This window comes from Cryptomeria japonica, chromosome 3 (genome assembly GCF_030272615.1).
Source record: "Cryptomeria japonica chromosome 3, Sugi_1.0, whole genome shotgun sequence".
Classification (NCBI taxonomy): Eukaryota; Viridiplantae; Streptophyta; class Pinopsida; order Cupressales; family Cupressaceae; genus Cryptomeria; species Cryptomeria japonica.
In genome coordinates, this window is record NC_081407.1 from 728,183,825 (window position 1) to 728,210,576 (window position 26,752).

At 36.9% G+C, this 26,752-nt stretch overlaps 1 protein-coding gene across 2 annotated transcripts in view; it reads right to left on the reverse strand.

Annotated features, from left to right (window-relative positions):
- Positions 1–26,752, reverse strand: part of LOC131032471 (AMSH-like ubiquitin thioesterase 1) — a 75,704-nt gene that overhangs the window by 41,992 nt on the left and 6,960 nt on the right. Inside the window, exons 3-11 of one of the 2 annotated variants that reach the window (XM_057963449.2) lie at positions 5,975–6,035; positions 5,673–5,876; positions 5,425–5,531; positions 4,026–4,131; positions 1,952–1,998; positions 1,489–1,795; positions 1,196–1,285; positions 922–984; positions 677–751 (exon numbers count right to left, since the gene is read on the reverse strand). In XM_057963449.2, the coding sequence (XP_057819432.1) occupies positions 677–751; positions 922–984; positions 1,196–1,285; positions 1,489–1,795; positions 1,952–1,998; positions 4,026–4,131; positions 5,425–5,531; positions 5,673–5,876; positions 5,975–6,035 (1,060 nt within the window). Of the gene's footprint in view, positions 1–676; positions 752–921; positions 985–1,195; positions 1,286–1,488; positions 1,796–1,951; positions 1,999–4,025; positions 4,132–5,424; positions 5,532–5,672; positions 5,877–5,959; positions 6,036–26,752 lie in introns of both variants that reach the window. The other variant, XM_057963448.2, reaches the window with a different exon arrangement.

Below are 26,752 nucleotides of genomic sequence, written 5' to 3' on the forward strand. Positions count from 1 at the left end.
CAAACTTGATCATGATATAAATAAAGCATTGACAAAGAAATGACAGCTCCCTGCGACCCGCAATGTTTTCTGTTTTTTGATTCATGCTACATTTTTGTGAGTTCACCCTCCAACAACGTGGGCAGCGGGTGCCACTCACACCAAAAATCGCAGTTGGGGAGACACATAGGCAGGCACAAGGCCCTATTGCCAGTTATGGTGGGAAAGGCCTGTGATAGTCCTCAAGGGGATTTCAACCTTTCAGTGAAACTCCCAAATAATCTGTTCTGTTCCTATGGATTCAGATACAATGTTTTCAGATGATATGTTATGCTACTAAAGGAGCAGAAGATAATAAAATTCCTATCTTTGAAACACAGTACTTTACCAGAAAAATATCTTGGGATGAGACAGAGAATACTGTAAAATGGGAGGAAGAGAAAGGGTAAAGTACTGAGATAAAATTACAGAAAAATACCAGAAGGTCAACAGAAGGGCCAGAAATTCTTAGCATCAACAAGCAACTAACAAAATTTCAGAAGCTTTTAGAAGTATTACTTTCAAGTTTAGACAGCTCCAGTACAATGAATACAATTTCAAAGTAATTAAAGAACCATAAAAACAAGGTTGTAAACAGGCTCCTGAAAACATCACAGAAAATCCGAAGAAAAATGAATATGGCACAGAAACTACATACATGAATCCATCCAAGCGGGAAAAGAGAACGCTCATCTTGGACTGCATATATCTCTTCTTCATTCATTGTATAACACTGGCACACCCCAGGAGAAGAACTAATTAGCAAAGGCAATGAATGCCACAGAAATAGTAGGAAAGTTTAATTATACAAGCTAGTTTTCAGTTCAAACTTGCTGTAGAAGTGTTCCAGCACTCAATAGAGCATGGGATAATACACAACATGAAAATTCACTTAAAAGTTACCGAATTAGAAGTTGACTCTTGCTTTGGAATTATAAGAGTTGTAACATAGAATGTTCGCTGCTTCTGCCCAAACAGAACATCCCAAAAGTCAAGCATGTATAATTAAATGAGCCCATTTCAAGTGTAATCCACTATTTACTAAACAGTTTATGGGTAGGCATATTGCGATATGCTAGTTGATAACTTGATATATTAGAGTACTAATATTTTCCTTCAGTAAAAAGTTACTAGTTAAATATATTCTAACACTCTAGTTAGCAGTTTAGAAGCTTACAAGTGAACCTGCAAGAATACCACATGTCTCCAGATCTTTCTCGGTATTGGATTTGGCAAGCTCCAAGAAAACTTCCATCATTTCTGGCGACTGCAAATCACATACAAAAAATAACTCATCAATTTATTTCATTAACAGGAGAATTGCAAATTCCTAGCCTTCAAAATGAGCTATATAAAACAACCCATCAAGTATATGGAATATGCACTTGCACAAAGTGTCTGTGTAGTCTATAGAAAGAATAAATAAAGCTCCATAAAAAAACTGGTAGGATGAACATCTGACAGACTTACAATGTGCACATGCTGAGGACTTGTGGATTGAGATAGATCATCTTGAACGGATTCCACAGATCCAACTCTTGGGTCAACAACAGTAAAAGAAGAAACATGGGCATCGGGATTGTGACCAGGAGGGAAACTTTGTACAATTGAAAGTACAGGTGATGGAAATTGTCTAACAGCGTGGACATAAGTATTGGCACCCGAACTATGGACAGCAGACAAACTGTGGGAGCCACTTTCTTGAGCAAGATTCACACCAAAGTTTACATTGCCATAGTTGCCTGGTGAAAGAGTAGATCCTCCAAGCTGATCAAATCTGTTTATATGGACATGAAACAAAGAAGAAATGAAAAAGAATTCAAGCTTCATGATTCAAGTTATAACATTCACATTTTGTTCAACAAAATGAAACACTAAACTAATACTCTATTTGCATCGTAAATGATTCTTAACTTGGAATATTAATAGAAACCTTGGAATTTCCCTTAGAGATAAATCAAAATTGCAAGGATATTCAACCTGCAACAGTACACACAAATGCTCATTAATTAATTCAAATATTCCTATATTTGATTAATTATTTATGTATAAATAAAGAATAAGGTTGTGTCTATATTGCAGTGCAGGGGGAGTAGAAATTAGTAAACCAATGATGCAACAAATAAAGGTGAACGAAAATAATTTGCATAGTGAGTACTAAAGAAATAACTCCATGTTTTATATTTTAACACCACCCATGACGTATGTTTAAAAACAATAATCTGAAGTAATAACATTGGCCAAAGAGATTTGAACAATTGTGTAAGTCCCCAAGTGAAAACAGCAATTCACATCGACCATTGAGTTACCCACTCGTCAAGACCTGACTGTAGAAACCTTGGAATCATTTTAGTTGATCTTACCCTTAGCATCTGAGGTGATTTTGTTCAAGAGAGGGTAAAGTACTTCGGTATTTTATTCTGATGCTTGCATGTGCATAAAACACACGTCAACAGTTCCCCATATCATTTAGACAATAAATGATTTTTCAATGAACAAGATCTTCAGACAGATAGGAGCTTCTATTTGTTTAATCCTACAATGTACAATAATTCAGATACATCAAGAGACAACAAATCCAACTTTTAAGAAAACAACAAAGTGAGAATACATTAATTTATTGCAGGGATTCAAGACTCGAAAAGTAGCATCAACGTTTAAGGACGGAAGCCAAACTAATGTAGGCACATTCTAAGGCTTGTGTTATACTGGACACCCAAAAAGATTTTCTTCAAGCAAATTTTTGCCTTCTTATTTCTTCTATGTGTTGCAGATCCCTTTTTTTGTTTATTATCGCAGTTTTTCTTTTGTTCTGGCTGCTGTTTGCTTGATGTAGAGGCATTCAAATTTTCTTTAATTATTTTCCTTGCTGGGCCCTCAAATTAGGATTATGAATAATGGATTCAGCAGAATTAAAAAATAGTGTGGCTGTTCTAGCAGTTATATTTGCTGGCAGCTGTCAGAATATTTCTAAACATGAACCTCAAGTCTAGTAAATGTCTGACTGCTGCTGTCAAGCACTTACAAAACTTATGACTGGCATTTCCCTGAATATTCTTCCTCTTAAAGAGATCAAGAGCAATTTCTGGGCACCTGATTTTTAGTGGATATTTATTAACCCTGTCTGGCAGCTGTTGGCAGTTCAATTGCTGCCTCCTTTTACAACTGCTGCTCCTTCTGTCAGACCCTATTTGTGGCACTTATACCTGAATGTACACATTTAGTGTGATGACAGTTAACTTGGCTAGGGGGAGCTGGGGCAGGCAGGGAGGCGAGGGTGGTTACCTATTCTAGTGCCTTATGCTTATAATAATTGAGGCTTATGTCTGCAGAAAGCAGTGAGGAGTGTAGTAGTGAGTCAAAAGAATACCCTCATCCTCAGACAAAAGATAAAAGATGAAGATATAAAAGAAAGTTTGCAAATTTCATGAGAGATTGTAATAGAATAATGCTGAGATATTTCCTTGGATTGGCTACGTTAAAGCATATCAATGTTTATATATGAGGTACAGAAGGAGGTCATGAGCCAATGTTTCTGGACTATATGCCTGCAAGGCAGTAGATAATCTGATTTTGATAATAAAAATGTTATTTACTTCCATTATGTGTGTTTTAACTGAGTACAAGTTCTTTTCATACTTGGATTAACTAGTGGTTGTGAGTAAGTGTATGCATGTGGCTGCTAGGATTAGCTGCCCTTTACTGGGTGCCTGATCCTCATCTGCATCACAAAGCATTAGAAAATAAATGAAACACAAAGTACCAAAGCAAAAGTGATCCAATATAGACATGTCTATTTATCAATTCAAAATAATTCAATTAGGATAAAAACAAGCGATTAAAAAGCACTGGAGGAATTAAGATTGTTGGATCTAAAGAAAGAGAAATTTCATTTAATCAAGAGTAACAATGTTTTGATTTCACATGCTTTATGTACACTTGAAAATATTGAAGTAACTTTTTGTTTAAGAATCATTTAACACTTTCAAGTTTTTCAGATTACATACCCATTTATCAGAATCTGAGGGTTCCCATTTTCCTTGATGACAACTCGATCTTAGGAATGAGTGCCTTGATAGAGTTTCCTCTCTAGGTTTAGGAACATGGATATACCTGTAAAACCAGCACCATTGGTGCAGGCAGATTCAGATATGATAAAAATTTAGTTCTTGAAAAAATAAGGTACAATCTGCTGCTGAAACCATTATGCTTAGACAAAGCGCAATGTTAGCCTCTTTGGTGAAGCCACTACACTTAAAAAAATCAATGTTAACATCTGCTACTGAATCTTTTCTTTTACCTTCAAACATAAACATCAATATATGGAACAGATTGCAAGACATTAACAATCGAAATCTTCAATATGTTGATAAAAAGGTCTTTTAGGGGAACAGCAAAATTACTCTCACTAAAATAAGTGTTTGATTATGCATCTAGTAATAAGTGTTGTGGTGATGTTGCATATCCTATTATGCACTGTCAAGCAAATGGTTTCAAGTTTCAACAATGTCAAAGAGCCTTAAGTTGCACTGCCATATCACTATCTTAAACAAATTGTCAATAGTTGTTTGTTGATAGAAAATATGCCCGTGTTAAGTAATTTTGTGACTTCAGAATTTTTTGTTAGGTATATGATTGGCTTGTAACCACTAATATTGCATGTATAACATGCAATCACAAAGATGACACTAGATGGAGTGAAGTTTAATTAAAGTGTGATGTGGATGTGTCTCCTCATCATTCAATATTCATGGATCATTTAGCAGAACCTAATGTGGATATGATTTATACTTTGATAATTATATCTACTGTTGCTCAAGGCAACAGCAATTTAAACATTAATGGTTGAGAAAGCATCTTGTTCAAAATCAGCTAAGGTCGGATACGCTTTATGGTAGACGCTTTTAAGTTTTTAACAGGGACTAGCTAAAAATCTAAATGTTCCTTTTCAGACAGCATTACAACCGAGTGATGAATTTTTTTTCTGTTCAGAGTATAAACTTTTAAAGTTTACACCATAGTCTTTTACAATGATAAAAATGCATTGGTTCTTCTTTCTCTAGGCTCATTCAACAGTTCATAGATGAAAAGGAAAACAAATTACTCTCTCCATACAATCTGGCCAGAAGCCCTAGTTTATGTTCACTTGCCTATTAATTTAATTTATACTTTTTATGCAAACAAACAGATAATTATTTCTAAACAAGAAAAATATATCAAAGAGAAAATCCTTAGCTATGCCATGCAATCAAGCTACATTATAGCAATAAACAGTAGTATTGAGAATTTTACTCAGCTACTCTTCTAACTGATTATAAATATATACACCAGAGCACAACTCCCTCCTAAGCTGTTGCATGCATTCAACCTGCAACTGTAACTTTTATTAAAAACGTTAGAACTGACAATTTGTTCATCTGCACTTCCATCTGATTAGAACTCAACCGCCAGCTTTTGTTGTCATCTCCCCAAGCATTTTGTGGCATACATATGTTTCCAGTGCTTCCACAATCCTATTGAACAAGTTTAAAATGTTTATTTGTGTTATTGCTGATTAAAAAACAGCAGCAAAAAATGAAGTAATATTAATTGTGATTGTCCTTTCAGAATATAAATACCCAAAGCATTAAAAAGTATTTGTTTGACTTTTATACCTTTTCATTATGATATCTTGGATAAACTTGACTTTTGGGGTTAGGCAACTCCCAAGAGCCACATTTGTCATTTGCAGAAATATTATATTCATTATCATACCCTTGACTATTGTTCTGACTTGCATCTCTCTTATTCAGTTCACCAACTTGTCTTTGTACTGTTGGTTTTAGTGCCTCCAATTCATCCACAATTTCTTGTAGTCTCTATTTAAAAAAGCAAAAAGGATGTTTTAAAAACAATATTTTGTAAAAGCTGTTTATATATGTTGATGGAAAAAATTGATTACCTCCTTGTAATTCACCTTCTCCTTGGCAGCATATGTGGGATAATCTTGATGTTGAGGTATGGTTTCAGAAACTAGACTGTTAAAATCATAAGAGAATGAATGTTAATAAACAATTTAACACGGATCAATTACCCGAAATGACTCATTTATAAGTTCTATAACTTGAAACTTAGACAGAGCAGCTGGGCTAATCCATTTTAAAGTCACTTTTTGTAATGCAAGAACAACAGTAGTGTAGATAAGTCATTTCAGAAACTAAACTGTTAATAAAAGAAGTGTATGAATGCCAATGAAGAGTTTTACATAGATCAATGACTCCAAATAATTCTTCCTTTTTACAAGTTCTATGACTCTACCAGGCCCTAGCGATTGGGTCAATCCCATTTACGTCACTTTTTAACCATAGTTCAGGTAAATCATTTTGGAAGACTTCTGACCCGAAGTTTATCCTAAGTTCCAACTGTGAAGTCCATATAACATGGTATTACCAGATTCAACAAGATAGCAAGACTTAAAAAATAATTGGGTTAAAATCACCCTGACTATGAATATCCTACACATGTCCAAAATCCAAGTGAATAAACATGATCTTGATTGAATAAGAGAAAAAAGCAAAATAAATCCATCATATGATTATTTTTTATTCTATTTCTGAATATTCACAGAGCTAACTGCAGTGGAGTTGTTATTCTAAGTTACCGGTTCCGGTTCGGATTCAGGTTCGGATTCAGGTACGGATTCATGGATTCGGCAAAAAAAATAAAATTTTGGTACGGGTACGGGTTCGTCCGTATATATATATATATATATATATATATATATATATATATGTTCAAACTTCAAACATCAAAATTATATGTGTTCACAGTTCAAACATACAATGTAACTTTCCCATACAATGATACATAAATGATAACAGATAAATCATAAATCATAAATCCATAATTGCCAATGCCAATAAATATTCTGTTATTGATATATCGTAAATCATAAATGTAATATCATATTCATAATTTGCAAAAAAGATAATATTCAAGTTTCAAGTCCCCTATTTACATAGATGTTGCTCTTGGGAATTGACAATGTATAAATAGGGGACATTACAAATGGTATCAGAACTATGATCCTGCCATCCTGCAGGGTAAAGATGAATCAATGAATCATTCTAGTTAATAAGAAAAAAATCTAACAATACGTGTATTTACATGTATGCTTCATGTTTGCAAATATCCATGTGTATGCTTCATGTTTTTCATGTGTATGCTTCATGTTTTTCATGTGTATGCTCCGTGTTTTTTATTCATATTGGTAGATGACTTAGTTTGAGAAAATTAAAATCAACATTGCTTGAGGACAAGCAAATTTGGGAGGGGCGGACTGTAATGTCCCTACTTTGAAATATAATGATAATAATAAAGAATAAAATTAAAAAAATTAAATTAAAATATAAAAGAATATAATTAAATATAATTAATTAAATTTTATTAAATTAATGAATGGTCAAAAGACATGGAAGGAAAATTTGTGACTCCCTCAACAATGAGATATAAAAGGGAGAAGAGAACCTCATTTGAGAGGAGGAAAATTTGAAAATCAGAAGTGCAGATCTGATTTAAATAAGAAGTGCAGATTTGATTATGAAAGATTGTGTCCCTTTCAAAGGGCAGAAATAATGAAGAATTGCACTCTTTCAAAAGGGGCTGATGGTGAAAGGGTGTGTCTCTTGCCAAAGGGTATACATGAGGAAGAGGTGTGACCTCTCCCTCACATTGAAAGGACATCACCATTGATAAGATCAGATCAGAACTATTATTAAGTTACAGGCAGTAACATCCTTGTTCTTGATGGTATGCATGGGGATGTGCTTAATATGTATGCTTAACATATGCAGCCTGATAATATTCTTATGCAGAATTTAATAGTAAAATTAATATAGACTACAATATGTATGACAGTCATAATATACATCGATAGTACAAAGTGATATTGCCATAACTTTGTCCCAAGTCATAAATCTATTCTAATCCTTCTATTCCCCGAGGGAGATGGGTGCTGCTAGGGAAGGGCAGAGTAAAACCACTTCAATAGAAAACCCCAAGAGTGAAAGGACTCCTCCTAAAATCTGGGCTGCAGGCCCCAAGGGTGAATGGACTGAGTTCCGGTAATCTGGGCTACATTAAGGAGGTGGTGTCAAGCGCCCTAGGCAGCCAAGCCCTCTTCTGGGAATAGGGTCAGATTGGTTTGGGTTTAGGCATGGTTTTTAATGGCATCATAAGTTATATTACAAAGAGTTAGTTAGTTATGCTCAATTAATAGTGATAAAAGGTAGTAACGTAGATGTTGCTCTTGGGAATTGACAATGTATAAATAGGGGGCATAACATGCTATTTACAATCTTTACAATGTTTTATGAGGTGGTTCACAATCGTGCTAAATAATATTATGTGTGCATCTTTTTGGATCACATTGGTCAAAAGGCTGGCACACACTTTAACACAAAGAAAAAGTTTATTTTACAAGGTTGCAAGGACATGGATATGGGTTCAAATATAGATACAACTATTAAAGATTATTTCACTTTCTATTTGATTTTATATTCTTTCCTCTCCTCCTTCAAACCCTACAAACCTGTTATAACCAAGCAAAAATGCCAAATGAGGGGAAAAAAAAAAAGCTGAGTTTTATTGGTTAAACGGCATGTTTTCTGGGCTACGTGAGTCCGAGCAAAAGACCCGTGCGAGTCCGAGCAAAAGACTCACGAGTCTTTCATATGGACTCGCCTTGCAAGTCCTTGGCGAGTTGACTCGTGGCTCCCATGGACTCGCGAGTCCATGGCGAGTCCACAAGTCTTAAAACCATGGTTACAACATCTGATATTACTTAAAACAAAAGTACAACAAAAACATAAAAACAATATTATTTCCAGTTCTCTAGATCACATCAAAACACACGAGAAGAGCATATCCTAACAACTGTAGATCTCTTTAAACTTCTAGACTCTTCCTAGATTTAAAGAGTCTAAAACCATCGATACCCAACACGTTTTCACACGTGCTTGTAAGAATTTATTGACCTAAAGAAGAGGTAAGATCGAATCTTACCAATGGTACTGGGTAAACCGATCATGAGAAAAAGGAGTATCATTGTACCAAAATGGCCAACATGGTCAATCCTTTTCACATGGTACATACAATTACTTTCTTGTGGGTGGAAAGTAAGATCACAGCTGTACATCCAGGAGTCTAAATAAGGAAGAGGTATCTAAGGCTCAAAACCAATGTCATCAAAGACGTCTTCACTTTTAAGTTTTAAGTGGTGGCCATAATGAATGAAACTAGAAGCAATGTTTTAGATTCCAATCTTGTGAAGCATTGTCATAAAGTAGGCTAACTGAAAAATGTGATTCCCACTTCAATCTTCGGTTTATTACTTTTCCCATAAATGTAATATACACGCCTAATTTTTAGTTTTTTAAATTATTAGCTTCAACTGAAAAGGAGATGCATTAAAACTTCCTTTCCACTTTCCGATAACCCAAATCCCAGAGTGGGCAAGGTGAGAGCATACGATGTTCAGGATTACAATTAACTAAAAAGCAATAACTGAAAGGGAAGCATCAAGTGGCAAGCCAGCCAAAACCACTTATTCAGTGAGATGCATATACAATTCTAAAAGAAGTAACGGTCACTTATTCAATGAGAATTACTGAGGCACATCCACTTATTCAGATCTGGATCATCAGATCTGGCTCATGAGGACATTGAGAAGACTCCATTTAGATGCCACTTTGGGCATAATGAGTTTCTGGTTATGCCATTTGACCTAACAAATGCTCTTGCAACATTTTAGTCTTGTATGAATTAGGTGTTTAATAATCAGCTTTCAGAAAGTTTGTCTTCATATTTTTGATGATATCCTAATTTTCAATAAAACTTGGGAGGTGCTTGAGGCATTTGGATGAAAATTTTGGGTATCCTTGAGGCTGAATCTTTGTTTGCTAAGGAGTCCAAGCGCGAATTAGGAATATTCCAACTCTTATAATATGGTCATGTGATCAGCTCATGTAAGTGATAACCAAGAAAAGATCAAGGCAATTTTGATTGGCCTTCACCTACAAATCTCACTTAGTTGAAGGGTTTCTTTGGTCTTTGTGGCTTTTATAGAAATTTATGAAAGGCTTTCACAATTGGCTGCCCCACTCACTCATCTTACCAAAACAGGAGCATTTGTATGCTCTGATGCAGTGCCAAAAACTTTTGATCAGTTCAAGCAAATTATGAGCACATATCCTGTTTTGGCCATGCCTGATTTCTCCAAGCCTTCTAATGAAATACACTAGGTAGGAAATAGTGCAAAATCTCACAGTAACTAATATTGCAATCTCTTAACTAATCTCAAAATTAATGTACCAACTCAGTAAAACAAGAATCTCAGACTATTTTGCCTACCAAAACATAATCAGATTCATGCAATCATTTTTGACACACATACACAACCTTGCAAGCAAATATATATATATATATATGAGCCACATGAATTCATATTGTTTGTTCAAACTGTTCTGGGCTTCGCTATCACTATTGAGATAGATCAATCACCAATTATAAGCTTGTGTTTTAAGGCACAAGCAGTAACAAGAATGTGGACCACGGTGCACTAAGGACTTGACAAAGTCGACACCCTAGACATCTGGCCCATCCCTAATCCCATGCTCAAACAGAACCATTTGAGATATTAGTGTGCCTTAAAACTCCATATGGTTCCCTCGTATTGAATAGGCTTGAGTTCACACCTCCTCCATATGCCTTCCAATGGAGCCCGACTCCTCTTATCCGCAATGATAAAACTCAGTCCATCCTCAACTCCTATTGGCTTGTTGTTGTCTTGGACGTGCAGCAAGAATGTGCTTGCTGCAATGTATTGTAGATATTGCCTTATTCTATAGCCAACTAGTAGCCTCCCAATTTGGCGTCTAGGAAGGTATGCCTTCACTCAATGAAATGCTTCAATTAGTAAGGTTGGTAAGGATTCCATCCCACCAACTGGTTTGCATCTAAGATGGTTGTTGCATTCGTTTAATGCACAAAACAATAAAAAACTCTTCGATGCCTTAGCTATCAATATCAACCCATATGAATACCCATTCTTGCCAAGGTCGGCCTCAAGAGAATAACTGCCCAAGCATAACAAAGTTGGCCTAAGCATAACAAAGTCGGCCTAAGAGCCGTTATTTAGGATTATTTAATGATTAGATTTATTAATAATTTTATTATTTATTTAATACTTTATTTATTTATTAAAAAGCATTAGCAAATAAGAAAGTCGGCCTAGCTCCTAATCAGGAACATCACAATTCACTAGTCCCAAATGTTGCTTGTCCTCAAGCAACTTTAGATTTGGATGCCCAACAATTTTCACACCTTCCCACGTTGCATCATGTGTGCCCTCATTGAAGACTACCTCGATATAGTGTATCTGTCCCTTCCCCAAACACCTATGCCCCAATTGCCATAGTTCTCTGCATGTGAAGCATAGCTCTTTCCTTCACAATTCATTCTTAGACACCTCCACTTGGTTTGGCTTAGGAGGTAAGTCTTTGGGAGGTACCATACTCTTCTGAAAAAGGTTTCTTTGACAAAATAGGCTTGGAATTAAATCTGTCCTTGGTCACTGAATCTTCAAAATTTAGAGCTCTCTTGATAGCTTCTTGCAATGAGCTCGGATTAAATGCCCTTACTAAACCTTTAATGGTTTCGGCTAGCTCGTCAACGAAGAAGACTATAAGCCTTCTCTCCAACACATCGGAAATCATCATTGCACGCCTCTAAAATTCTGCTACATAGTTTTCCACCTTACCCTCTTGCTTCAACTGTGCTAACTCCCTAAAATGAGTTTTTGGATCCCTCTTATCAAACCTTTCTATCAATCTTTGGTTGAAGTCCATGCCATGATACGACCATTCTTGAACCACTCCTTCAAGATGCAAGGTGACAAATTTGATAGCCTCTTCTTCAAACATTGGATTCAAGGAAAAATATGTGTCCAATTTTTGCAACCAAGCCCTTGCTAAGGAGCTAACGAATCCAGCAAATGTTGGAATAAAGATTTTTCCCAAACGGTGTTGAATGTATTTCCTCTCTTCATACCTTCTCCTCCTATGCCCACTCCTTGTCTTCATCTCATAGAATTATGTGAAGGTTACAACTTTGTGTATGGAAATGCTTAGAGCATTGTCTTCATCATGGATCCTTGTCATTTCACCTTCCTAGTCAAGTTGCTCTTCCTCACCGCTTGTTGCTCCCACTTTTTCTAGAAATTTAACCATAAAAGTTTTCATATTTGCTGAAGCTTTCTCACCACCAAAACTACTCCCTTCAACTCCATTTTGTATAGGTCTTCTAGTAATTAGTTGTCAGTTCATTCCTCTTAAATGTTGAACCATCTCCATCATGGTATCCCTCATGCTGATTTGGAACTCTTTGGTCTCCCTAATACATTCTTGAGGATTTGCCTCTTCCCTATCATCAATGGCCTTATTCTTTTCTCGCTACTGGTATCTCGGATCTCTGTAACTCATCAATCCACAGGTTGGTAGAATGCCAAGCTCTGATACCACTGAAATATACCAGGTAGGAAACAGTGCAAATTATCATAGTAACTAATATTGCAATCTCTAAACTAATCTCCAGATTAATGTACCAACTCAGTAAAACAAGAATTTCAGACTATTTTACTCACTGAAACATAATCAGATTCATGCAATCATTTTTGACACACATACACTATCTTGCAAGTGAATATATTTGATTGTTTATAGTAGAATGACATACAAAATTTGGAACTCATAAATTTATATATAAGATGGGCCACATGAGTTAATATTGTTCATTCTCCCTATGTTGGGCTTCACTGATTACTATTGAGATTGATCAATCACCAATTATAGGCTTGTGTTTTAAGGCACAGTCAGTAATAGGAATGTTGACCACGGTGCCCTAAGGTCTTGGCAAATTCGACACCCTAAACATTTGACCTGTCCGTGATCCCATGCTCAAACAAAACCACATGAGATATTAGTGCATCTTAAACACTCTATGGTTCCCTTGCATTGAATAGGCTGAGTTTACACCTCCTCCATATGCATTCCAATGGAGCCCGACTCCTCTTATTTGTAATGATAAAACGCAATCCGTCCTCGACTCCTATTGCCTTATTGCCATCTTGGACGTGCAACAAGAAAATGCTTGCCGCAATATGTTGTAGATATCACCTTAGCCTGTAGCCGACTAGTAGCATCCCAGGTTGGCATCCAAGAAGTTATGCCTTTGCTCAATGAAATGCTTTGATGAGTAAAGTTGGTAGGGATTCCATCCCACCAACCAGTTTGCATCTAAGATGGCTATTGCATTCATTTAATGCACAGAACACTAAAAAACTCTTTGATGCCTTAGTTATCAATATCAACCCACATAAATACCAATTCTTGCCAAGGTCAGCCTCAGGAGAATAACAGCCCAAGCATAACAAAGTCAGCCTAAGAGTCGTTATTTAAAAGTATTCAATAATTACATTTATTAATAATTTTATTTATTATTTATTTATTTGGAAACATTAGCAAATACGAAAGCCAACCTGTTGATGTGTTTTTTATGCACATGCGAACACAGAATAAAATACCCAAATGTATCTTATCCTCTCTTGACCAAAGCTTCTCAAATGTTGAAGATTGGCTTAAGGATCAATTGAAACAACTCCAAGGTTCTGGTATGTCAGGTCACGACGTGTGGATAAGCACAGTTGGTTGATGTGATTGCTAGTATCACAAAGGGACTTATGTTGAATTGTCGAACGCTTGTATTGCTGGAACTTGATCATCTGATGTTACGATCTTGTGATGCTTTTCTATCCTAAACTAACTTGAGTTGAAAAAAAGGGCAAAAGGAAAGGGTTGAGAGAGTCTATTCTAAGACCTAGAATGTAAGAAGATAGTTGAATGATTAGCTGGAATCCTACTGGGCGAGGTCTCACCATCAACTTGAACAATTTGACACAAGCTCAGTGCAATCTTCTAAGGACATTTCAAAGATGTTCAAATCATTACCATCGAACACTACTCACCATTCAAGTTAATGCATAAACAATGGATGTATAGCGATTTGAAGTTAAAAGCATAGTATTCAAGTTGACCACACAAGGCACACTTACAATCAACAAGAGGCTAGTGGTATGGACTAAACGGATTCCACATAAATGCATTCAACAAATTCCTCCATTTAATCTAATTAACATGAAAACAAAATGAGAAGTAGAAACCATGAGACTTGTTGAAATAATACATTTCACCATAACTTCAATGAAAAGAGTATCTCATTTACAAGTCTTCAACAACAATTTCTTCTCCTCCTACTCTATTCTAGCTTCTATTCTATCTTCTATTCTATTCTCCTCCTGCTACTAACTATTTTCTATTAGCCTTTTTAAAAATGAGCTTGAGCTTTATATTGAGAGCTCATTACAATGAATGGCTTAGATCAATTTGAGATCAATGGCTGAGATTTTACAATGAAAACCCTAATTAGGGTTTGTTACAACAAACTCAGTTCTGGCCAATGAAATAATTACAACACTTTGGCATGACCAATAGATAATAGAGGTAGGTGTCTCGAAGTTTGTGCCATCATGAGTGAGTCAGGTACATCGCATCTAGACATGCTGATGTGGAGCTCCTTTGATTGGTAGAGATAGTGACTGGGATGATGACTACGATTCCACCTTTAACTTGCACTTTGTAGGCTTGATAGATCATCATGAAGGAATATTTCTTGATACTCAACATTGTCCAGCCTCAACGATGATGACGGTGATCTTCTAACTTTGATTAACTCTTCTGAAACTATCCTCTCGAAGGCTTCAACCACGGAAGTGTAAGGTATAGATCTTGGTTTTGAAGTATTGGTGTGCCTTAGAACGAATTCTTGATGTCGTCACTGCTTCTCTTCTTTGGAATTCTTTCTCTTGTGACTCCCTTCATGTTGTTGATGTTGTAGATCATGTCTTCGTGTAAGTGAATGCCTCTTGTGTGATCTCCTTATTTCTTTCTTCATCTCTTGCAAAACAAACAAGCAAGTATCAAATACACATGATATATATATATATATATATATATATGTCTTCCATATAATCTCCTAGTTTGATGTAATTAAGTGATTTCATGTGGTTTGCAGGTTTAATAAGAGCAAATAAAGAGAATTCGTCTTCATGAAGGGGCACTTGAAGTTGTTTTCGCTCGCAGAAAGGGGCTCTTGAAGTTTACTCCACCCTTGATGTTCATAAAGTTGTCCTTGTCTTTGAACTTACTCTCCATTTTCTTTCATAATATGAGCTTAACTCAAAATGACTCTTTCCAAACTTCAAATCAATTTAAGGTAGTAGGCATGTAACCAATCTTGCAACTTCACCTTCAACTAGGAACACATGGAGTAAAGTTCACTCACTTGAATTTCATTTTTTGAAGTTCGCTCATATGAGCTAATTCCTGAAGTTCAACATGGAATTCACTCATATAGATTCATTTTTTAAGTTCGCTCATCTCCTCCATTCTGTGAAGTTCAACATGAAGTTCTTGAGGCTCTTGAGGCCTTGGAGATGAAATGAATTTCAAATGAACTTCTCTTCAATCTTTTTGTTGTTTCATTGATTTAATCCTTACACTTATACACATACCCAAACAAAGCTCTTAAGGAAAATTCGCTCATATCCCTTCATATCCCTCCAATCATGAAGTTCGCTCATGTAGGTGAGTTTATGAAGTTCGCTAATATACCCTTAAACATGAAGTTCGCTCATGTTCTTTCAAACATGAAGTTCACTCTTGAGTGTTTGAACATGAAGTAAATTGCTCTCAAATTTCCTTCATTCCTCAACTTCCAACATGAAGAAGTCCGCTCATGTCCCCCAATTCATGAAGTTCGCTCATGTTCCTCAAGTCATGAAGTTTAGGCTTGAAGGTGAAGTTTGCTCATCTATCTCAATTTATGAAATTCGCTCAAATGCATCAATTTATGAAATTCGCTGATGTACTCCATTTCCTGAAGTTCGCTCCAATTTGCTAGCTCATGAAGTTCGCTCCAATTTACTCGCTCATGAAGTTACTTTCAAATCTCGCCTTTCATCTTCAAAATCACTCCTTCCAAACATCAAATCGGCTCAAGGTAGTGGTCTTATAAGCAATCTTGCAAATTCGCTCTCGATTAGGAGTACATGAAGTAGAGTTCGTTTCATAGCCTTTACACTTGAAATTCGCTCCTGAAGGCCAGCACATGAAGTTCGCTTTTGGAGGCAAGCACATGAAGTTCGCTCTCATAGGCAAACACATTAGGTGAATCTCAAACCAAAAATAAACTTTCCTTCAATCAGTTTCGCTCACTCACTCAACTCTAATGCATCATGCAATGCTCATCATGAAGTCTTAGGATGAATTTCGCTCTGCGGGAGAGGTATATGAAGTTTGCTTTCAACTCAAAATCGGAACTATTCAAGATAAAGACTCGCACATCTTCCTTGGGCATATGAAAGAAATTCGTTTCCACTTAAGAATTCATGAAGTAAAAATTCGCACCACTTAGCAAGCTTATGAAATTCGCTCTCCTTGACTGGCACATGAAGTACACTCCCATAGGTTTGAAGATGAAGTACGCTCTTCATGCTCAAGACATGAAGTTCGCTCCTATCAACCATCACATGAAGTTCGCTCCCCCATGTCAAATCATGAAGATGAATTCGCTCCTCTAGCTCAATTCATGAAGTTGAAATTCACTCTCCTCCCCTTGAACATGAAGACGAAGTTCGCTCTCCTTCTTGAGCAAGGGACAGTCTTATCAAGGGAATTCGCTTAAATTCCTGAGCAAAGGACATAGGTTCAAATTGCCATCTCCAGCAGCATTCTATCAATTACTTCATCAGTTTGTCCCTTCATCAATAATTCATGCCTTATCAATGAGCAGATGCAAGGTTGTAGTCAAGGTAAAGTACAATAGATGCTTAAGATTTTGTTCTCCATTCGCCTAAGTTCACCAAATCTCCTCCCAAAATGGAGTGGAAGTACATTTAAATCACTATCTCCAGCTGGCTGTTACTAATCTTCCTTGAATGGTCATCTTTTCCAGCCTTCCATCCTTGCTTCAGAACATTTTGGAACCCTTTCAGGTCTGGAAATGACATTTTAAGTAGATGCTCTAGGTCTGGTTATTGCCCGGATTTCACTTGGATGCAACTTTTGCCTTGGTTTTGATCATGGAAGAAGTCTGTCCTAAAAAAATCTGATGGAGTTTGCTTTATCTCTGCTCATGAAACTGAGTCCTGAACTTGTCGATGAATTTACTCAGGCCTGCACCTCCCGAATTCTCCTTTTGAATCTGATTACTTGTCTTGTCATTTACTTAATCACCTGCAAAGAAGACAAAAGTGTGTCAAATACATAGAATACATACTAATTTTACTTATTTTCCATTTTTAAATATCTGACTTTGTTGTAGGTGCAATGTGACTTCACACAATCCTGCTTAGGTTACTTTCAAACGGGACTGAGAATGTTTCTAAGTCAAAATAAAACTCCTCAAATCAATCACTCCTTTCTTAGAAATGTGTTTTGATCAATGAAATGATCAAAATCTGATGCTAAGATTGCTAATATAGATAAATTTGCCCTTCAAAATTGTAGGTCTGGAGATGCAAATCAGAATGTAGTTCGCTGGCCTTTTGAATTCACAGAGCAGGACGTTATTGATTGCTTTAATGATGCTTCAAAATGAACAAGAACACCTTCTTATATAGGCGTTAAGGCTAAAGATGTGTCTCTTTACCTCTTCTATCCTTATAAGAGTGACATATCTGCACTCAAAGGCCAGCTCCTCATTTTGTGTTGCCACACCTAGCATTATGTTTCATCGTGGCATGTGTTTGGAGCTATTAGGGGGTCAAGGGGAGTAATGAGGTGGCTGCTCCTTTTGTTCAAAATGTGTTAAAAATAACTTTTTTTTCTTTCATTTCAAAATTTTGGTGGGGCCCATGCAATATCAAAACAAAAACAGATTTTACATTCTCAGCCAGTGGTTGGTGGGTACCAGCAAAGAGTCCTTAGGAAAAAACTTATTTAATTCTCCATCTTGGAGTGTGTGGGGCCCAACATGTAATGTGATACGGTGGAGAGAAATATGAGGGGGGAGTGGTAGGAAATGTTAAGGGTAGCTGCTACGTGGAGAAAGAGGGGGAATGGGATGGGATAGGGTGTAGGATGGAAGGGTAGGTTTAGGCTAAATAAGGGAAGTAAAGGCTTATGGGATGTGGGTTAGGATAGGTGAGTTTAGGGGAATAAAGGGGGAAAGGGGGAGGTAGTATGGGTTGGGAAATGAAGAGGTCTAGAGAATGTGGATGGAAGTAGAGGTAGGTGGAAATGTAGGTAAAGGGTAGTGGATGAGTATGCTAGGATGGGAGGAGGGTTAGGTGGTTGACGGTAGGGGAGTAGAGGAAGTGGAAAGTAGATGGATAAGGAGGTTTAGGATGTGAAGGTAGGGAAGTGAATGAGATGGAAGGATGGAAAGGGAGGTGAGGGTGAATGGGAATAAATGGAAGGGAGGAACAGTGATGACGAAGGTGGGGAATGGAAATGAGAATGATCGGGCCTAGGCACCCACTGACAATGCTGGGAGAATTGTAAGTGATAAAACCTTGGCTGGGCCAAGGAAGTGTCGAACCTTAATTCATCTTAAAGAGACAAACTTGATTAACTTCTGACCTCTTGATCCACTATACCTCTTCAATGCAAAGGTTCATAGCAAAAGACTACTACTAGCCTAGAAAGCAAAAAAAAAAAAGCAAGGGTCCCCATTTGCAATGGGGCGATGTGTGAAAACGTCACAACACAACCCAACTCCTAATCGGGAATGTCACATTTGAGCTTGAGTGCGATGCATCCAAAGTGGGAATAGGTGTTGTACTAGTTCAAAATAAGCACCCCATTATCTTTGAAAACAAAAAATAAAGAGGGAGTGAAAAGAGCTATTCAATTTATGATAAGGAGATGCTTGACATAATGCATGCTTTGGCAAAGTTCAGACAATATTTGATTGGTGGTAATTTCATTGTTAAAAGTAATCATAATAGCCTCAAGTATTTCCTTAATTAGAAAGACCTCAATGATAGGCAAAAGAAATGAGTTAGTAAGCTACATGCTTACAATTTTGCCGTTCAATGTGTCAAAGGGGAGAAAAACATTGTGGCTGATGCTTTGTCAAGAAGACCACATTTGAGATCCATGATGGAGATTATTGTTGATTGGAAGGAGCAAATTCTCATAAGTATGCTAAAAATCCTTTTGGCCACCAGTATTTTGGAGAGTTCTTTGCAGGATGAAAGGTACAAAGTGGTTAATGAATTGATTCTCTTCAAAGAAAGAATCTTCATTGTTCCTAAATTGAGGCTCATAATGAAGATTTTGAGGATTTCCCATGATGCTCCCTTGACTAGTCACCAAAAAAATTTCAAGACTTACAACAACTCCGAGAAAGATTTTCATGGAAAGGGCAAAAGGACTAAGTCCTTAAGTATGTTAAAGAATGTCAAGTGTGTCAAAAGAACAAAAATGAGCACACATTTTCTGTTGGTTTGTTGTGGCCCTTGCCCATTCCCAATCAAAAAAGGGAAAGTATCCCAATGGGCTTCATTACTGGTCTATCTAAAGTGCAAGCAAAAGATTGTATCTTTTTTATTTTTGACTTGTTGAAAAAATTTGCAATTTTCTATTTTCGCAATGTTTACAACAATTTAGGTGGTCGATTTGTTCTTCGGAGAAGTGTTCAAGTTGCATGGTTTGCCAAAGAACATTGTAAGTTGATAGGAATAGCAAGTTCCTAGGTCGATTTTGGCAAAAATTATTCAAATTAAGTGAGATTGAATTCACTCGTAGCACCAGTTATCACCCACAAACTAATGAGCAAACAGTGATTGTCAACAAGTGGGTGGAAGGTTACCTCAGAAATTATATTTCAAGGCAGCAAAAAGCTTGGGTTAAGATGGCTTTATTTGGTTATTGTTGTAATTCTACTATAATATGTCTATTAAGATGTTTCTATTTATGGCACTATATTGGTACGAAGCTCCTAGCTTCATTGACTCATTGTTTGGTGGTAGTAGAGTGCCCTAAGCTACGGATTTATTGCATCAGAGTCAAGGTATAATGAAATCTTTGAAGGAGAACCTCCAGCATACTCAAAATCAGCAAAAGTTGTATGCAAATCAGCACCATATAAAGGGTGCATTTGAAGTTGGAGATATATGGTTTGCTTGAGGTTGCAGCCCTACAAGAAATCTACTCTCGAGAAGAATGAATCACGGAACCAATTCCTGTTCACCCAGATGTGGAAACTACCGCAACTAAATTACAGTGCCCATTTCTCATTCATATAGCGGCAGCGCCATAGAATTGTAGGGGTGGCTTCATCTTTGCCATCTACTCCGAGTCGAAGCTAAAGCCACATTTCTACGGCCCATTCAAAATCTCTAAGAGGATTGGAGAACTGGCTTATGAGTTAGAGTTACCTGAGAGAAGCAAGGTGGATAATGTTTTCCATGTGTCACACCTCAAGAAGGCGCTTGGACATAATGGTATTGCTTCTACCGAGTTGCCCCCCTTGGATGAAGAAGGGAAATATGTTTTTGTTTTAGAAGCAATCATTGATTTCAAGGAGCTTACTTTGAGGAAGAACACCAACAAAGAATATTTGGTTTAATGAAAGAACTTATCTATGGAGGATGCTACTTGGGAGAGTGAGCAAATATTGCAACATCCAAATTAGCAATTGTTTGGGGACAAACAATTCTGGAGAGGGAGGATTGTAAAGTCGCCTTCTTAGGCCTAGTCAGTTTGGTGACAATTAGCCCATCTTTTGAGCTCTCATAGGCTGATTGGTAAGGAAAAAGGGACTCTAAAGTTCTTGAAGAGCATAGACTCAGTATTTCAAGGTTGCCATTTATAGCAATGAGTTCAAATGACAATGTGGAGTGTTGTGACACTTCCAGAAGTGTTTTCTGACATTTGGAGGGTTCTGCAAACTTCTTGGAAAGAGTGTCTATTTTTAGTAAGTCACTTGGTTGTCTTCAATCACCATCCTACTTCAGTTTCATCATGGTGTGGTCAGAGTTGGATTCCGATGTTGTTACAATGCTCTTTGCAACTCAGGTGAAAAAAATTTAAATATGCCCTTAAGTTTCTAATGTTGAATTGATACAGTAGCTGCTTAAGTATTATATTTTTTTAAAAGATGTTTATGTACCACAAAAGTGGATACCTAGGCGAAATAAAGGGGGTTTTTCACATGAAATGATATTTTATATTTCAAAAGGTCATTTAGAGGGATAAATGAGTTATTATAATTTTTAATTGGTTATTTTCCCTACAAAATCTATAAAAGGAGGTGTTGCAGCTCATTTTTGGGATAGACTAATGAATGCTAATGTTATGCTATTGGAATGAACCTAGAGTTCTTCCAAATTTTGTGTTAAAAAAAAAACCCTCTCAAGATTTCTAGTTTTGAGGACGAAACCCCCTCTAGCTAGATTGGTGTGCTTTCATTCAGGAATAACCATTGCTACAAATTGGAGTTCAATTTTGGGTGGTGCTGAAATGGATTCTTTTGATGTGTTTGAGTCGCAGATTTTCTATGTGCTCATATCAAATTGCAAAGTTGTTTAAGACTTTTCTAAGGGCAATTAGGAAGAGATGTTTCTAAATATACAATATCCTCATTCTTGGCCGTCCTATCCTTCTATGCCAGGCCATACAATGTCCAGTTGGAAGGAATAAATTTAAAGAGGATCATACAAGTGTTGAACTATGCCTATGATATTATGGTGGGTTTGGGTGAAGTTCATTGTGTTTGGAGCTAATGATTATAGCCCATGTTCATTGGTAGCGAGTTGGGTGTGCATTTGGTTGTGATTTTTGAGTGATTAACCTATGACCAGACTATTATGGCATGATATCAGGGCATTTTCAGACCTGTTCTACTATTCTGATCCATCCTTACAAGGTATCACATTGTTATTTCAATTGTTGGGTTGTTGGGTACATGATATTTACCATCAATTTGGGTATAACAGCAGTTTATTTTACCTCAGTTCATATTATTGGCAATGATTTCTCTCATTATGATGTTTATGATGTAAATGTACTAACCTTGTAATGCTTCAGATGGTCATACCATCAAAACCTTTCTCTTTCATGCATTCTAAACTGTAACACGGGATGGTAGTATTGTTGATGTGTTTTTATGACAGCGTCCAACACAGAATAAAGTTGCCTAATGGTCACTTCACTCTCTCTTGATCAAAGTACGATTGTATGCTAAGATTGCGATAAGATCAAACGGCTAACTCCAAGGTTCCTTCGTGCAACGGACGTGACTCGGTTGGCTGATGTGTTTTACTAGTAATCCAAGGGGCCTTACGTTTGGATCGTTCTTTCACTTCTTTGTTGTGGCTGGAACTTCATCATTGGATATAGCAATTTTCTGATGCTTCTGCTTCGAATGAACTGAAATTAAAGGGGAAAAGGGTTAGAAGGATCTAAATCTACTCCTAAGGGTAGTGATATCAATAGATAATGCTTTAGTGGACAAATTCCAAATAAACCAAGCTCTTCTTCGCCAAGATAAACTATAACTCCACAAGAACCAGTGCAATCTTCTGAGGATGTTGAAGAATTTTCATATTGAGAAAGTGCATTTGAATACCCAACATGGCGCAATCCAAACGACTATTCACAATTGAACTTAGCACAAATTTGGGGGGCTCAAGCTAACTTTACACTGCAACTTACAATCAGCAAGATGAAAAAAGTATGAACCATGGAAATTCATCAAACACCATTACATTCTCCATTGAAATCAAAGCACTATACTACTTCTACTCTAAGTAAGGAAGGTGAAACCATGCATGTTTTGAAAAATAACAAAAGTGGACACCATCAGAGAACAATGTTTCACTGTTATTATCTCAAAAACATATTGCAACAATTTCATACAAGTCTCCCTCTATACAAATGAGGGGGGGTCACCCCTTTATATAGGCTTGATGCCTTGGCTACATGCAAACCCTAATTAGGGTTTCACCCTAAAAGATTCTCCACTCAAGGTGCAACAAGGTGGGAATCAGCAATTAATACCCATTAAGCCCACATACAAATAATTCAAATAAGCCCAAATTAGCATCCATTTGTGATTAAATGCACTCCTTACATCAAATTCGCCCAAAAATAATGAATATTCCCCATGTAGAAATAAATGCCCATCATTCTCCATGCGACGGTGACATGAGGAAGCAATCTATCATAAATATGGTAGATGCATGCAAAAGATTCTTCATGCACTCAACATGCATTTGAGCGAGCCGCCACTTGGTCAAAATATTCCAACAATAAGTGTGTTGCCACTATACCTTTACATGATGGCTGCATGCAAAAGATTCTCCATTGACTCAACATGCGCTGACCCAACTGCCACTTGGTAAGAAACCCCTGGGGAGAGAAAACTTCAGGAGAGAAGAATTTGATCCATGAACAATTTTCTTGAAGTTTTTCGAACTTTCCTTGCTCTGGGAGAGTTTTCAACGTTTTTCCACCATCTCCTTTTTTTTAGGAACTTTCCTAAAATTTAGGACACCTCGGGTCCAGGAGAGAGAGAATTATCTCACGAGTCCAAATCTGCTAAAATTTTCAAATTTTGACAAGATTTGGTATCTAAAAATTGATTTTTCAAAAAAATTTACCGAGGGGATTTCCCTTTTTAGTTCATTCTTGACCCTTGGATTTTCATGCCTTAGAAAATTTCCTCAATTTTCCAACTTGGGCGTGGAATTCACTTTTGATGGAGGAAATTCATGAATTTTGGAGACTTTCCTTGGCAAACTGACTTTAGCGCCTTACTTCACGCCAAGGCGCTATTTTGATGTTGGTGGGAAATTCATTGTTTTACCTATTTTCCACGCCTTGCTCCCTTTGGCGCCCTTTGACTTGGGCGGGATTTTTACCTTGTGAAGGAATGCAACATTCTCCAAGCTTTCCATGTTGACCTCTATTTGGCGCTTTGACCAAGGTATGGGCGCAATTTAGCATGTGCGAAGGAATTTGGATTTTCTTCATTCTCCATGACCACTCCATTTTAGCACCTAACCTCTTACTTGGGCACCATTCCTCCCTTGCCAAGGAATTCAACATTTTTCAAGTTTTCCATACCCTGTCTACTTTGGAAAAATTTCTTCATTCTTGACCTGGGCGTGGATTTCACTTCGTGGAGGAATTTCAAATTTTCTCATTTATCCTTGCCTCCGTCATTTTGGAACCCTTCTTCTAGCATGGGCGCTGAATCACTGTGAAGGAGGAATTTTGTAACTTTTGAATTTTCCTTGACCCTTGCATTTTGGCACTAGATTCCTTCCTTGGGCACTGTTTCACTTGAGTCCTGGAATTTTGGATTTTGCTAAGTTTCCATGACTCTGTCATTTTTGCGCCCTTCCTTATGCATGGGCACTGTTTTCCATTGATGATGGAATTTCACTTCTTTTAAGTTTTCCATGCATTGGTGATTTTGGTGCCATTCCTCATGCTTGGGCGCCATTCCTCCTTGGAGATGGATTTTATCAATTTTTGGCGCCCAATTCCAGACATGGGAGCTAATTCCACCTTGGCATGGAATTTCACATTTTTCAATTTTTCCAAGAGCACTTGAATTTGATGCCCAACTGCACACCTAGGCGCTAAAACCACATGATGAAGGATTTTTCATTTTTAACATTTTTCCAAGGTAACCTCCATTTGGTGCCCTACCTGGGGACTAGGCGTGGATTTCACTGAATGAAGGAATTTCACCATCTTCACTTTCCAGACTTACTCAAATTGGACATTTCCAAATTCAAGATGACATCTGTGAATTTGAAGTGATCTTCCAAACTTAGAAGATTTTCAAACTTTCCATTCCTGGACTGATTCCCACATAGCCAAATTTTTTATCACTCTGCCTGCTCTTTGACTTTTCCAGATTTACAAATGATCGTGCATATCTGGTCTTCAGTGTCAGCCTGCAAGGACCTATCACAAATAGACTTTCCAAAAATAGAAACTTTTTCAAAATGTCAGAGTTAGGACAAAACAGGACACAGAGACACTAAAAATAGAAATTACTAAAAATAGTAAGTTTGATTTTTGGCAAAATTAGACCAATCCGGGAGGCAATGAAATCCCTAAAAAATAGGAACTTTCTAAAAATAGAAAGTTGCTCAAAATTTGCTCAAATTTCACGGGTAGGTTCCTTAAAGGGCCCTGATTCCCATGCAACATTTAGTTTTTCCAGAACCCTAAAGGAAAGGCCTCAAATCCAAGTCTGAAGGGCAAAACCCTAAAACGGACAAAACAAGCTCCAAACTTGGCCAAAATTGCTCAAACGAGTTGCAGACTTGATCAAATTGACCCCCAAACACTTACAAACTTAGAGGATTGACCAAATTGCTGCGAAAAGACCCAAAAAACAAAGCCAAAGACCGAGAGGACCTAAAAAAGTAGGGGGTCCCCATTTGCAATGGGGCAATGTGTGAAAACGTCACAACAAGTACCACCAATGGGTTTATCTGGTTATTGTTGATAATTACCCCACTAAATAAGTAGTTTATTGTAAATGGTCACCATTGGATAAGTGGAAGAAGCTTGTTTTTATTTTCCAATATTATATAAGCTTTCCCACTGAAAAATAAAAAAGCCATTTATTGGCCAACTTGCCACATGATGCTTTCCTCTCAGTAGTTTGTTTTTCAGTTAATAACTTAATTGTGATCTTGAACATTGTATGCTCTCACCTTGCCCTTTCTAGGAATCTCGGTGATCAGAAAATGGAAAGGAAGTTGTTATGCATCTCATTTACAGTTGAAGCTAACATTTGAAAAAAAAAGTACGGGTGTATGTTACATAACACCTTCAATCTAAACAACTTTTTCTTCCATCGATTCTCCAAACAAACCCTAGCTGAAATATTGCTCTAAAAACTTTAAAACTCCCTAGGGTTCAACCTTTTTTAGAACGTTGATTTTTCTGATGACAAAAAGGATTTATGATAATTGGTTTCAATTTGATTTTGCTCATGATTGCTAGAAAAAGGAAGAACTTGAATAGACTGTTGATTAGGGTTCTTTTGATACAATATGTTGTTTTCATATCAAATGCTCTAAGAAAGAAGAATTTGAAGGAGGAAAACTGTTGTTTGTTCCTATAAACCTGATCTTTCTTCAAAATTTCCTGTTAGAATTCACTGTTGTATTGAAAAATAAAACCTTTCTGCCATGACCTGCCTTGCCTTTGTCTGTTGTGCTACTTTCTATATTTTGAATTCTGCTGTTATTCTTTTGTGTTCTGCTCTTATTTTGCTTTCTGCTGAGACCATCTGCCCTGTGGCCTGCTGTAGACCATTGAAGCCCTGCTCTGTTGCTGATGAAAGCTTGATTTTTGTAATCTGCTCTGTTGATTTCTGTTATTCCTTTCCACTGTGGCCCATTCAAACTTCAATTTCTATCATTCTCTTGGTAGCAAAGAAGCTTTATTTAAAGAGTGTTCTATCTCAAATTACCACTCATTTTTAAACCACTGCTTTTCTATTGGCAATTTCTGTTATTTTTAGCTAATTTTATTTCTCCATCTGATTGCTGATCCCAGGTGTGCACCTAACAGCAGAACACGAATCTTATTTTTGAAAATCC